This window comes from Archocentrus centrarchus, chromosome 19, assembly GCF_007364275.1.
Source record: "Archocentrus centrarchus isolate MPI-CPG fArcCen1 chromosome 19, fArcCen1, whole genome shotgun sequence".
Lineage (NCBI taxonomy): Eukaryota > Metazoa > Chordata > Actinopteri > Cichliformes > Cichlidae > Archocentrus > Archocentrus centrarchus.
This window is the reverse complement of record NC_044364.1, coordinates 15,337,685-15,352,688: the sequence shown is the minus strand read 5'-3', so window position 1 is coordinate 15,352,688 and position 15,004 is coordinate 15,337,685. Positions and strand designations below refer to the sequence as shown.

The 15,004-nt window shown below is 38.7% G+C and overlaps 1 protein-coding gene across 2 annotated transcripts in view; it reads left to right on the top strand.

Annotated features, from left to right (window-relative positions):
• Positions 1-15,004, top strand: part of cpxm2 (carboxypeptidase X (M14 family), member 2) — a 28,724-nt gene that overhangs the window by 11,491 nt on the left and 2,229 nt on the right. For both annotated transcript variants that reach the window (XM_030755903.1, XM_030755904.1), the window contains 9 exons: positions 4,094-4,178; positions 5,721-5,871; positions 6,324-6,412; positions 9,471-9,594; positions 9,725-9,921; positions 11,088-11,267; positions 11,978-12,275; positions 12,563-12,702; positions 13,065-13,164. In XM_030755903.1, coding sequence (XP_030611763.1) covers positions 4,094-4,178; positions 5,721-5,871; positions 6,324-6,412; positions 9,471-9,594; positions 9,725-9,921; positions 11,088-11,267; positions 11,978-12,275; positions 12,563-12,702; positions 13,065-13,164 — 1,364 coding nt within the window. The remainder of the gene's footprint in view (positions 1-4,093; positions 4,179-5,720; positions 5,872-6,323; positions 6,413-9,470; positions 9,595-9,724; positions 9,922-11,087; positions 11,268-11,977; positions 12,276-12,562; positions 12,703-13,064; positions 13,165-15,004) is intronic.

The window sequence follows — 15,004 nt, the reverse complement described above, 5'->3', positions numbered from 1 at the left end:
CAGTTTGCATAAAAGTATGAGTAAGAGTGTGGCCCGGCAGATTCCCAAATTTAGCTTTGCCATTCATGGAGCCATGCCCTTAACGTTGCTAATACAAACTCAAACACAGTAATGGCCAAAAATCAGACTGCATATGGCATGAGTTGTAAAACGACGCGGCATAATAAAACTGAATGCAGACAGACAGTAATAATCATTCCAAAACTCCCAGATTTTCCCTTGAACCCATCTGGAAAATTTAACTCCACGGACATAAACAAAACAAGCTTTTCAGTCTTGTCTGCATGGCACTGAACTTGGCCTTTTCATGAGGCCTTTCTGATCCCCTCACAGTGGGATTAAGGATTTATGAATATGACTGATTGGAGTGCAGCTTGATTCTTTCATTACTCTTAAAAGGTCACCACATTTTAGAAATAACACTACAGAGAAAATAGACTACTTGTTGAACATGATCAGACGTAGAGGGGGAAGTAGAGGGGGAAGTAGGGATTCTTATATAAAAACACTTTAAAAAGAGTGTTTCCTGACCATAGTGTGCCGCTAAGAGTGTATGCAAGACAAAAATTACAACACCATAATGGCTCAGTGGAATCTTATGCACTTAATTATAAGTATCTCCCACCTCCCACTGCCACATCTCAGCAACAAGTGTGCCAGGTCTTCTTTGAGTATCCACACATGCATTTACTCTTAAATTTAGAAACCACCTACAAATCACTAGTTCTTGAATTACTGTCCCACAGTGCGTACTGATTTTAAAGCCATCTTTGTTTCATTTTGTGTGCTTTTGCATGTGTATAAGAATAGCACAGAGGATATACTTTATAGATACATGATTCCACACAGCCTTGTCATCTTCACTCTGCCCTAAAAAAGGGATTATGTGAGTATTTTATTTAGGATAGAGATATTTAGTCATAATACAGCCCACATTTTTTAACAAGACCAGACTAGAACTTCATATTAGGTTTGGCTGCATTATAGAAAAGTCACTTTAGGCTTGTTCCCTAAACTAGATTTCAATAATGGCCTTTTGATAGTATTTTGAATAAAGAATGCTAAGGGATGATTTATGAGCTGTAATTAATCATAAAATAATTAGCTTTTTCCTTAGAAATCAGTGAATATAAGAAGAAGAACAACTTAAAGGCAAACACCGAATTCATTTGGTTGGTGTGTGTACTGTATTAGCAAGAAAGAAGACTCATTCACTCACTGAAAGGGTTGTGTTTTTAAAGAATGGAATAAGACTTTAAACAGGTTTATATAGCCATGATGACTGCAGTTATACATGTTAGTGCATCAGACCCACAAGTCTTCCTCTGCGAATGCGAATAAATTACCTTTAAACTAGATTTAATTGAGCCCTATGTAGCCAAAAGATAAAAAAAAGATGGGCTAAAATTAAGCTTAATGAAAATATTTGTGTTGCACCTTTTCACTCAGGTCAATTCGGCTTGTGGGACCCCTTTTAGCAACAATAACCTGGCTGCTACTTACCTTCTTAATTCTTATGGAAGCAATAAGGATGCACAGTTTTTCACACACTGCTTCTATATTTTGGCTTAATTTTTGTTAAATAAATAATAACACAGTGTAATATGTCATATGTTGTTGTGCATCTGAGGTTGTATTTAAGCAATTTTAAGACCTGCTCAGATCCACATGATTTTTAATTATGTTTTCTTATGTAAAACCCTAGAATTTAAGGAGCGTGTACTTTCTTTTTACTGTGACTGTATAAAACTAGCAATTTGTTGTACTAATGAACAGTTTAATGTTAGCATAACACATTTTTTCTTACAAATAACTTCTTATCTATTAAGCATGAAAGCCTTAAATAAATATATTTGGTCTTGAACTTGTATAAAATGCTACAAGCTGTGGCAACTCTTCTTTTTTGGAAACTGTTAGAATGACTTTAAGATAAATTTTGACAGCAAAAAAGTGGTAAACCGGAGGGAACTGAGGACTACATTTGCATTTAAGTGAGAAAACCGACACATTTCCCCCGCTATCTACTTTTCCTGACTTTTCTCTGTAATATTATTTGAAAACTTTGGACCTTTGCACTTATTAATTGGAACAGGTGACACGGACCACATCGAAAACTGCTATTTAGTTAGAGAGCAAGAGGAGATACTTTGCCAAGCAGTGTTTGTAATTTTCCTTCAAGGGTGGTGCAGCCTAATGGCACGGAAGACACAGATGCCCGAGACAGAATTTCTCTGCAATTAGCTCTGTAGGGCATGTAACTGTCTGTGGTGCCAGCTCAGGGGCTTCCTTCTATAACAGTGCTTTAATTAACAGAGCTGGGAATTCTTACCAGGCTGGACCAGCTCAGCACTGATGTCTTTATCCAGAAGCATAGGAGGCACAAGGGAGTCACTGCCAACCTACATTCTGCAGCCTTTGGTTAGAGCTCTGTCTGATATGATGGGACATTAAACCATCTGTGAGTTCTTTTTATAGGCATACTTAAAAGGCATTGTACTGATTGATGTCTCACCTGTCTGTGTTCTACATAAAGTACCTCTAAAGGGCATAGCTGGAGTATTAATTAACTGTATCCTCTCTTTTCTAATGTTTAAAAGTGCCAGGCTTGTTTATTTGGGTTTTTTTCTTTAACATTTTTTTTTTTTACTTTCTGTGTCATTTATTTTACTCTATATAAAAACATGCGTGACTGGATTTTTCATATTTTGTTTATTCACTTGACCATTTAGTTTTCATTTTTCATTCGTATTTATGTTATATCGCAGGAATCTGCCTATGTAACAGTCAGAATACTAAGTTTTAAATGTGCAGTGTAGCCAGCCTACATCTCCTCATCTCCCCAAAGAAGAACTGCATCTTTAGTGGAAGCAATGGAACTGATTGTTGTATGATAATGCAGTTTAAGACTGGTTTTAAAAGTTGGCACGGTGTAACTTTAGGAAAGATTAATGCATATTCTCCTTGGTCTCACAGATTTGATGCTCACTGTGATGGATTAAACAGCTTGAGCAAGTTACAAGAGTGCACTAATGGATTTTATTCTTTAAGGAGATTAATAGAGCTCAAGTGATGCCTGGAAAAGCCTGGAAAATAGATTAAAATGACTAAAAGACAACATGGTTTGCAGAGCATGGGGCCCATGTAAATAAGGTAACTTCTTTAGAGCCTTAAAGAAGTGTTTCCCTGTAGACCCCCCCACCAGTGAATCTGGCATACTGCTTGGCCTAGCCTTGAATGTTCCTTTTATTTAACATGGTTAACGCTGTGTAAAATCTCAATATAGTTTTCTAATGCACTTGAACTCCACAAAACAAAATTACTGAACCTGAAACAGTACAGTGTTTCAGATTACTTTGTTGGGTTCAAGTTTTCCTGGAATAGCCCCCACGTTTTTGCATACTTGCCAACAGTGAGACAAGTTTATCAAATAGAAACTTCATTGTGATTGCTAAACCTAACCAACCATCCATCCATCCATCCATCCATGCTCTTCCACTTATCCTATTCAGGGTCGTGGGGGGGGGGGGGGGGGCTTATCCCACCTATCATAGGGTGAGACGAAGGGTACACCCTGTACAGGTCGCCAGTCTGTTGCAGGGCTAACACAGAGAGACAGACAACCATTCTCACTCACAATTTATAATCACCAATTAACCATCCATCCATTTGTTTACCAGCCCCCTGCAACCCTAAGTTGTTAGGGACTGGAACATATGCCAGCTGTCATGGGGCAAAGGGCGATGTAGATCCTGGAGCGGTTGCATCAGATATAAATTCCTTGACCTCTTCTCCAGGTATACTCTTTGTAAATGAGTTTTCACACAATTTAAATGTGTCTGGATGTGTGGTGAGCAAGAAAACAGCTAACAGTCCTGAAAAACATCTTCTAATATTTGCCGCATTTTATTAGAATTGGAAATATGTGGGGTCTTACTCTTTGCTGTCTTTGGGTCAGTAAAATATCACCCAGTGATTCAAATGTATAAAATATAACAAAATGGCAGTTCAGTGTGATTATTAGGCAAAGTAAGTAACAAAGGCCACAAATGACATTTCTCCCTCTTTCTCTGATTTTTTTAATGATTTTTAACAGGAGTGATTGGGTCACCTCGTACAAAGTCATGTTTAGCAATGACAGCCATACCTGGATAATGCTGAAGAATGGCTCAATAGACTTGGTGAGTAACAATCTAGACATTTACATCATTATACAAAAGTCTTGAGCCACCCATCAATTCATTATATTTTGCTTCCAAGGAGCCAGACTTCGTTGTAACTTTTTTTAAAATAGTCTTGAATGATAGTTCTACAGGCCTTTTGAAACTACCTGACCATTTTCAGAGGAACAAATGACAGACAACATAGCAAAGAAAAAAAATGAAATTGTAGCTTTAGCCACTTTATTAATGTCTGAAAGTCATGTTCTAAAGAAATAGGAAAAAATTACCTGAGAGATGCATTTGGCCCGTCAGTTGATCCATCTACTGTTCTCCAAAGCCAGACAGAGAATGCAACAAAAGACAGTCAACATCCAAAGAAGAGTTTTGAATGTCCTTCAAGAAGCCTGGAGAACTATTCCTGAAGACTGCTTAAAGAATGGCAAGAACGCTTGCCTCTTGTTGTGTTGAAGGCTGTGCTGAAAAATAAAGGTGGTCATACCAAATATTGACTTTCAAGCTTGTCAGAATTCCACAAACTCTGTTTTTGCCTTATCTACTGCATTTTTATTTATGTTTGTAGATGTTTCAATGCTTAACTGCACCTTTTTTCTAATGTTCCTAGAAAAATATATAGAAATGAAGGGTGACTCAAGATTTTTGTGAATTGTGACATATCTATTATGTACAAAATTCTATGATGGTGTAAAGATTTTGAGCATCATCATTGATGGAACCATTGACTTGAACTTTTAAATGGCTATGGAGCAATTACAAAGAAAGATTTAGATGCCTGCTTATATCCTAGCTTAGCCGAGAAAAAGTAGTAAACACTGAGGAGACTCAAGCAGATGGGAACTTTAGCCTGGCTCATTGTCAGAGAGCCATCTTTTTTTCCCACTTGATACTTCTGCATTTGACGTAACTGAATAGATAGAATCCAAATACAGCTGAAAGAAAGAAAGAAAGAAAGAAAGAAAGAAAGAAAGAAAGAAAGAAAGAAAGAAAGAAAGAAAGAAAGAAAGAAAGAAAGAAAGAAAGAAAGAAAGAAAGAAAGAAAGAAAGATTAATAATCACTTATGCAAATTGGATTACGTTAATATTTTTGAGGAAAATCATATCCTCATTGCACCCTACTATGGTGCACATCCCAGTTAATTAAATTTTGGTGTAACTGTGCACTCCCTTGGCTGGTGGTGTCATCGATGTGGGAGATAATATCCCAATGGTAATTTAGTGTCTGTTACGAGCTTCCCTCTCACCTACCTTTTGTGCCAAATGCCAAACTGCTCTGTTGGTCTTTCAAAATGCCACAAGGTGCAGATAAGAACTCCAACCATGGGTGTGAAAATTTGCAATAAACTCCCAGTGGCATCAGAGTTTAATGACATTGTACAGGTGCATGGATGTGCGTTTGCTTTTGGGTTAACAATAGGAACTGTTTTTATATATTTTTTTTCATTGTTCTTTGCATGTACTAACTGTAAAACCTCAACTTTTAAAAATATTTTTAAAGCCTCTTTAGCACGTATTTTATGTAAGCCTATCTGTTTGTCTCAGTAGATATTCAGAGGCAACAGGGAAAAAGAGATCCCAGTCCGGAACATCTTCCCAACGCCCGTGGTTGCTCGATACATTCGAATTAACCCTCGCTCTTGGTTTAACAGAGGCAGCATCTGTATGAGAGCGGAGATCCTTGGCTGTCCTTTGCCAGGTGACGGGTTTGTATGGAAAAAGCAAACACATGAACAATTAACCCTTAATTTTTCTTGCAGGGCTAGTTTTGCTTTTATGCATTTTCTTCTTTCCTGGAATATTTTCTACTCAAATAGTGATACGTTTTTCACTCAAGCTCTATAGAGATTATGCACAGTAACTGAGACACTTGCTGGAAAAGACAAGACTAAAAGCGCAATTATGAAATTTGTGTTGGGGTTGTGGTAGAAATCTCAAAAACAGCTATCTCAGAGTCTTGGCAAAGAAAGAAAATGTTTTAATTTTGCATGAGATAAACCTAAACTGAAGCCAAGAGAGCAGGTGCATATCTTTTACAGTCTTGAACCACCTGGCATGCCTGATTAATTTTTTTCTGCAGGTATCATTGCAAATAAAAGTCTACTTTTTAAATTCTCTGAATACCAATAACTGTATATCTTCTGATTCCAGATCCAAATAATTATTATCATAGACGCAATGAAATCATAACAACAGATGACTTAGACTTCAGACATCACAGCTACAAAGAAATGAGGCAGGTGAGTCACAGCGAACAGACAGATATGGGCCTCCTTAAAAAGACTCAGCCTATTTCTTATTCAGGCCAGGGCACGAAGCAATAAAACATTTTGTGTAACTACGAGCCAACGGTAGACAAGTTGTGTCCTTTGCAAGAACAAAGTGTACCCTTGTAACAAATGAAGTGAACAGTGCCAGCCACATAAAAATTCATAAAGCATCTCTGGTTGTGACATTACTTATTCATATAGTTGTCATGAGCAGTAGCCCGGTTTGTACCAAGAAGGTGGACAGCTGTATTTGTCACTGTGTACACTCTGCTGGAGTGATTATGAATCGTAATTGTCTGTAATGTAGCAGCTCTATGTGTCATACACTCAACTGCGGGTTTCTGAACTGCTCTTTAGCACACTAGGACTGCTATGTATAGCTCTTTGGAGAGCTGTTGTGACTGCTTGAAATTACACTATAGGAATATCAAAGTGAATAACACAATCTGTTTTTCTTTGCTTTCTTTTCTTTTAAAGCTAAAGTGCATCACACTGGGAGTTCAGCCTCAATAGGCCTCCACAGAGAGGAATGGCTATTTTTAAAACTCCTTTTGTAGGGCCCTTCCACCCTTGACATTTTGCTTCTTCTTGTAGGTACCATATCTCCCCTTCATCTGTAACTGCTTAAATAGTGTTGTGCCAGAACTTTAAAGTGGAAATAGCCCCTTCACGGGTTCTCAAATAAAGTACATGCCCAATGAAAGTAATGAAAAAGATATCCCCCGTATTGCTCAAGGACTGTCCTTTTCTGAGACCACAGCTGATTATAATACAGTGCCCTTGGGATTACTGATATTGCCAAAGCACAGACAGTGAAAAGGCATTATAAATGGGGAGGAAAGAGCACTTTTCACATTCTAAATTAATATCGCCTGGGAACACCCTGGCCAAGATGCTTCTCTTTAATAACAGCATTAGAGTAAGTATAAAGTTGAAGCACACATATTATGTTTCAGTAAGGAAAAAATGACACATAAAGAATTGGTAGTCTTCTAAGGATATCCTACAACGGTTATGGTAAATAACAGTCCAGTTTTATTTATCAAGGGCATGCTGCGCTTTATTAAACTGAGACTTGGGATCCCATATTTTTATCAATAAAAAGCAGACATTTGTTTAATGATTTGCTTGAAAAGTTAAGTTAAACACAGACTTGCTTAAAATCCCATCGTGCCTGACGGGTTAGTAGGTTCTGCTGCAGCTAGAAGGGAGAGTACACACACACACACACACACACACACACACACACACACACACACACACACACACACACTCACACACACACACACACATCTGACATTAATTGCTTAACTTAACAGCCAGTTAGGCTTTCTCCAACTGCACATGTTCTTTGTGTCACCAGTCGTGCAGCGGAGTACATGATAATTGTTACTATTTTAATCAGCCTCTGTATGGGCCTGTCTTCCAGGTTTCATAATTGCCTTGACTGCTGCTACAAAGCACCTCTCAATGACTACGGTGTTATTAAATGTGGACTGTTGCACAGCACTATGACACTGTTTTTGGAATATTTTTATATTTTAGTTTTAATTACATGTTTACATATCTTTAAAACTAAGCAAAACATAAATTATATTTATGACAAAATAAATAGAAATTGAAGTTAAAATCATCTTAAGCCGTTATTATGGTGGACTGTAGATAAAAGATACCCACTGTGACACATGCTATTCTGAAGTCTCTAGTTTGAATTATGACTACAGCCACCTTTGATGAAGCAAGAAGATGGTGTGCTGAATTAGCATCTAATACTAGCAAGCTTGGTTGGTAAAGTGCATCCATTAAGTTGAATGGGCTGAACAGGTAGATGTATCTAATTGGCTAATTATCGCTAGTGCTAAATACTAGCACTCTAGGGCTCTCTTGGATAAGCTATTAGTAAGGAACCTCACAGCAAGCAGTATTGTTTGTCAGATTAGACTCGCTCCAAAGGGCACCAACAACACAAAGTGGAGAGGTGCAGTTAGCTAAGGTGACACATTAGTGTGGCACTTCAAAAGAATATGGCATTCACTTCTTTCATCGTGGTCATGCCCCTATTAATGCACAAGTTGAAACCTTAATAACATTTAAATGGGCGAGTTTTATAAAAAAACCATACAGTTTTCAAGACAGGGAATTACCTATTGAAGCCATATATATATATATATATATATATATATATATATATATATATTTTGCTCATTTAAATGTGATTGTTTCCAGCAAATCTATGCAGATTGATTCACTTTTGTAGTCAGCCCCAAGGCCATTCAAAAAACAGCACTTTGTTTTTTGGCATTTCCACATTTTTCAGCCCCAGTCGTTGCTGTTTTGTCCTTATATAATGTAACTCAGGAACAAGCTTTAACTGCATTGTTGTGAGAGATGGTTTGATGACCAAACAACCAACTTGTAATAATTTTCTGATTGAAACTTTTATAACTTAGTATTTTCTACAAGAGCCCCTTTAAACAAGTGAAAAGAGCACAAACAGAAAGAAATACTGTGAAAAATAGCCAAATCTATTAGCAGTTCATCTGGGAACATGATGAATAATGAAGAACAGATCTTCTCAGATTGTTAAATTAGTGACTGAATGACTAACTAGTAAAATAAATTAAATACTGAACTAGTACATTTTTATTCTAGGAGATTTAGAGACTGTAATGCTGACTGTGTAATGTTGAGCTCAACAGTTCATTATCTTGAAAACAGCAGTTGACAAAACAATCTCAGCTCAAGGTCGATTTGCTCGTTTGTTGGACAGCTTTCAGTACATGACAGCTGTTCTCTTGTCATGGAACGATTGATGTTCCAATTTTCTGTTATTCTGAGCACTTTTGTGACTTTGAAAATTTTGTATCTGAACTGTAAATTGCACTTAGGTGTTTGAATAAATGTATTTTTTGGTCTCTTGTACCTCTGCAAGATAATGTGAGTGCTGCAATAGATAGTAATTCACACATTTAGGTCAGATTTTATACAATGTATCAGCAGTTAATGCTTCTTTATTTACTTTTCACAGCTAATGAAGGTGGTTAATGAAATGTGCCCCAACATCACCCGGATCTATAACATAGGAAAGAGTCACAGTGGCCTGAAATTATATGCCATTGAGATCTCTGACAATCCAGGAGAACATGAAGTTGGTGAGTAGTTAAGTAGTGGGTTATATTTGCTGAATTTAATACAGAAAAAGTGTTCTGAGACTGTACTGCTGGCACTATAAACCTTTATGTTTTTCCTCTATCTCTCCCTTAATATGAACCTGTGGATCAGGTGAACCAGAGTTTCGTTACACGGCAGGATCACATGGTAACGAGGTGCTGGGACGAGAGCTGCTCCTCCTGCTGATGCAGTTCATGTGTTTGGAGTACCTATCTGGGAACCAGCGGATACGTCACCTGGTGGAAGAGACTAGAATCCATCTACTGCCATCTGTCAACCCTGATGGGTACGAGAAAGCCTTTGAAGTGGTAGGTCTGCAAGACAGCCATCTGTGACCTCATACCACAAGCTGGCCTCTGGTGAAAGCAGCATCTCTCTGCTTGGTCTCACCCTAAAAAAGGTGCATGCAGTGCTGGTGCATTCTGGAAAATTAGTTTGAACAACGTGAGTGCACTCTACATACGGTAACACACTTTTCATAAAAGCTAACAACCAATTTCAGTGTTATTCCAGTACCTGGGATGCTTTCAGAAAGGCGTCATACAAACCATTTTTATATTACTTATATAATCACATTATCATGGCTGATGCAGCAGTTAAAGTTATTTTTTTAAGAAGAAAGAGCGTTCACTCAAACTACTTACTCAGCTCTGCATCTCAACTTAGCAGTTGGTCCGCTGGCTGCACATACCCTTTAAGGTTGAGTTGGCTCTCACTAGCCCCAAGTGCCATGAAACCATAACCAGTTCATTTCAGCAAACACTATCAGAGTGTACAGTCCCAAGCAAACAACAAATGTAAAGATAGAAACAGCAAATGACTTGAACAAGCTAAGAACACAGGTATGTATTTATATAAAAATTAAAAATTGAGTTTTTATTGACCAAATTAAAAATGACATGAAATAGTGGAGTTGATCTAAGTCTGATGGATATGTATGTTGCTTTCCACAGACTTTTAAGCCTCGCCACTTGGCAGAGTTATTTTGGGTTACAAGACCGCTAACTTTAATTTCAGTGGGTATAAGTGCTGCATGCATCATCAGTCAAATCTGATTAAAAATGACTTTGCCCCAAAATGCTGTTTTTAAAAAAGAGGGCAGGGGCGGGGCGGGAAACAGTATCTTCCATAAATTTCTATTCAGAATCCTTTAAATGTGATCCAAAAATGATTTAAAGCAGCTTTAAGCCCTTTTTGCTTGCAGGTGATGGCCTTCCGTTTTATAGAATGTTGTTTATTTGGCAAATTGTGCGAGTGGACCACAGGATTTTTTTTTTTTTTCTTATCAGCCATTGCAACCCCTGTCCCTCCTGCGACTGGCTTGATACCTCTTCCAAGCTTCTTAATGATTTGATGAAGACAACTCCACACTTCCCACCTTAACCACTCACAGAATTCCATCTGTAATCATAGAACGGTACTCCCACTGTCTTTGAATTTCCAAAATATTGTGGTTTTCCTTTGTTTTACACAGGGTTCAGAGCTCAGCGGCTGGTCTCGGGGTCGATGGAGCAACAATGGAATAGACATTCACCATAACTTCCCTGATCTTAACTCGATTCTGTGGGCAGCCGAGGCCAAGAAGTGGCTTCCTCGCAAGATGTTCAACCACCATGTGCCCATCCCAGATTGGTACCAGTCCACAAATGCCTCAGTAAGTCATGAAGTCTTTCAAGTGCTGCTGCATCTTTAAAATTGTGATTGCCATTTGGTTTCCAGTGACTTTTCCTTCAGGTGACAAATTTTCACACTGTATTTTTGTCCTGCATTCCCGAGTAGCGTAGCAAACAAATTTCACGGCGCAGACCATCAGCCTTTTGAAAAGGGTAAACCTTTCACAAGGGCACATCAACGCTGTCTATTTTGGGAGAAGTGGGTGCATTTGCTGTGTGACGACAAAGAGGCTGTGAGCTAAAATATACCCGGCAATCTATTTAAAGCTCATCCTCACGAGTGTTTTGACGTTGGCGAGAGCCCCGAGTGAGTCATACGAAGCCTCCAGAATAGCTGCTGCAGCTGTAGAGCCGGGATCCCCATCTGTGCTCACAAAGCTGTGAAAACTATCCTTGCCTGCCTGGTTAACTTGTTCAGCATGTGCTTAGAGATAAAAGGGGTTACATGAGCCCAAACGGCAGGGGCAATTTTATCAATTTCCTGCCTCTTAATGAATATTTGTTCACTTTTCAAAATGCATTTTACTGAAATTATACTGCAGTATTTTAACATTTAAATACCTCTATTACTCCCTCTTTAGAGCACATTGCAGTGAAATTGTTTTCAGCATGAGGGAGTTAATTTAGTGATTGTGCTGAGATGATTGCAAAAATTACATTATCCTTGCCTCTTCTGTATCCCCGCCTGTAGGTTGCCTTGGAGACACGAGCTCTGATAGCATGGATGGAGAAGATGCCCTTTGTGCTGGGTGGTAACCTTCAGGGTGGGGAGCTGGTGGTGACCTTCCCATATGACAGAACTCGCTCCCAAGGGGTGGTCAGGGAGCAAACTCCTACCCCAGATGACCACATCTTCCGCTGGCTGGCCTTCTCCTACGCGTCCACCCACCGTCTGATGACTGATGCCAACCGACGGGTCTGCCACACACAAGACTTTGCGAAGGAGGACGGCACCATCAATGGAGCATCCTGGCACACTGCAGCCGGCAGTTAGTGTCCATATCTGGGTGTTTTCTCACTGTGTTATACAGGATTTCTCTGCTCAGCTCTGAGCCTTTGAGCTGTAGCTCTGTTTAGCATAAATCTGCATATTCAGAAAACTTCTGCTTTCAAAGCTTCTAGGTTTTAGCCTGAGGCATTATGTAACAATTCACAGACAAACAAATAATAACAAAAGGATGTTTCAAACCCACTTCTGGTTTCACAGATCTGGCCAGTCAGTGTACTAAATTCTGACCTAATTCTGCCAGCTTCTGCTCTTTCTTTTTCTTGGCAGGTATGAATGATTTCAGCTATTTGCACACCAATTGCTTTGAGCTGTCGATGTATGTGGGTTGTGACAAATTTCCTCATGAGAGTGAGCTGCCTGAGGAGTGGGAGAACAATCGCGAGTCTCTTCTTGTATTCATGGAGCAGGTACAGAAATAAAGGAGCCCCTGAATCTTACACATGTACACAAAAAAACAAATAACCAATAAAGGTACTTAAACACATTCTTCATTATTATTATTATTATTATTATTTTTTTTAAAGCAGTTTTATGATGTTATGGTTTTACTCTAATTTCCTTTCTGTCTACCTGCTCCCTTAAGTACTTACTTGAAAGTGTTACACCAGCTCTAAATTATTGTTATTGTCAAAAACAGGCTTTTTTACTTGCCAGTTTGAACCTTGGTGGAAATATATTATAACATCGTCAACTGTCAAGATGTGGTACAAGATGTGGTACACATCATACTAAATTACACATGACAGTATGTGTCATGCTTTCCATGCAGGTGCAACGTGGGATCAAAGGTGTAGTCAGGGACCAGCAAGGTCGTGGAATAGCTAATGCCATTATCTCTGTGGAGGGCATCAGCCATGACATCCGCACAGGTAAAGTGCTGCATTATTCAGTCTTTGCAGTCTGTGCATGTGTGTAAACATGGCAAAATCGTATCCTGGTGAGTGGCGCTGCATCAGAAATGACCACAAAGTTGTTTTTGGGCACTTTGCTGGGTGTTTATATGTCTGCCAACTTTTTTTAAGTGTGTGCTTGACATCTAAATGAAGAGCCAGTTCACTGATGATCTCTGTGTGTGTACTCTGAGTCAGTAATGGTTTGAGCTACTAACCCAGTACAAAGTAAACATATTCACTAGAAAATCCTGGTCCCATTTTCTGGACATGGGTAGCTGCCATCGTCTGTTTTGCAGCAGCGTTTTTGCCTTTGTCTGAAATTTTTTGTGAGTAAGCTCAGATTTTGCAATCAAAGCAGAAGAAGCTGCCTCGGGGCACACTGACTCAACTGTCTCTACAGCCCAGCTTATTCTTCAGAAATGAATCATTCCTACAACGAGTTGGTATTTCAGTATAAGATAGAATAAAAGGCACAAACAAAAGCAGGTTATGTATTTTAGCAGAGCTCTGACTCAATTCACAGTCATAGCCTGTGCTGTCAAGGCCTCCTGCTCTGAATTTAACAATCGAGTGTGAGTCCTCAAGGCAATCTCTTCTGATGCCTTAAAAAAATGCAACCTTCCAAGCCAAAGTAGTTTTGTTCTTAGAGCGTGAAATCAAATGTTCAAAAGGACATTAGCCATTATTATTCCTGGAACTACGTTTAAGTCACTTCTTCCTCTTAGAATTCTTGCTATTCTCAGCAGCATAGAGGAAATATTTCAGGGTATTTACTTTGATGATTGTACCTTTTCAGCTGCTTCAAATTTGCTTTGGAACTTTGTGAACCGTCAGAAGCAGACATTTGCAAGGCACTTTTTTCTTATCAAGATAAAACAGCTGTAGTCACCAAAAAGAGACAACAGACAGTTTTGCTGCATTTCCTGAGTGAAAATACATTAGTTCCATTGCATTTTGAATGCAATAATTTCAGGAAACAATTCAAATCCCGTGTTCTATCTAAGTGTCAGTAATATGAGCATGGATGCTCTTGTGTAACTATTTGGACTGACAGCAGCAGAAGCAGACCTGCCTTCATATTTCATTTGTCTCGGTGGTTGTTCAGACGTGTCAGGTGGGTGTTTGGATGACAGAAGGGATGCAACACTGTCGTTTTTGTGAGTGACTCAAAGACTGAAAATATTCCATAAGCGCACTGGTGTGCTGAGGTCACGTAAAAGCAGTGTTCAGCACAGAGGGAACAAGAAAATCCAACATGACAAAGAAGAGCTCCTTTGAAAAGAGCGTCTTTCTACATTTATAGAACACCTCAAAAGTAGAGCGCACAGGACTCTCCAGCATTTATTTTAGGCTCTAAATGAAGGCTTTTATAATGCTTGCTTTTCTGCCACTGCTTAGTAGGCTGTTCAAATTCAGATTTCTAGGACACAGTTTGCATTTTGCAACTGTTGCAAAATATATATATATATATATTGTATTTTAATGTGTTTCATGGTTCTTAATATGTAAAACACTTAAGGGTGCAAATTCTATCATAAAATTTCTTACTCATCGTTCTGCCAAGACTATACAAATAAATTTCGCCGCAATTTATGCTTCAACTTTACATCATGACCTGTATATTAACGATGGACGTAGCCACTGGATTAGAAAAATGAAGCTGCAGGGGGGAAAGCTTTAAGATCTAGTGTCAGTAAAGGTGCAAAACTTTGGATCCAGTAGACTCTTATTCAGTAAGTACAGTATCAGCTTCTTTGATGAAATGCTGACTCAGTGCATATTTTCCTCAAGTCATGAAGATGTTATTAGCAAAATT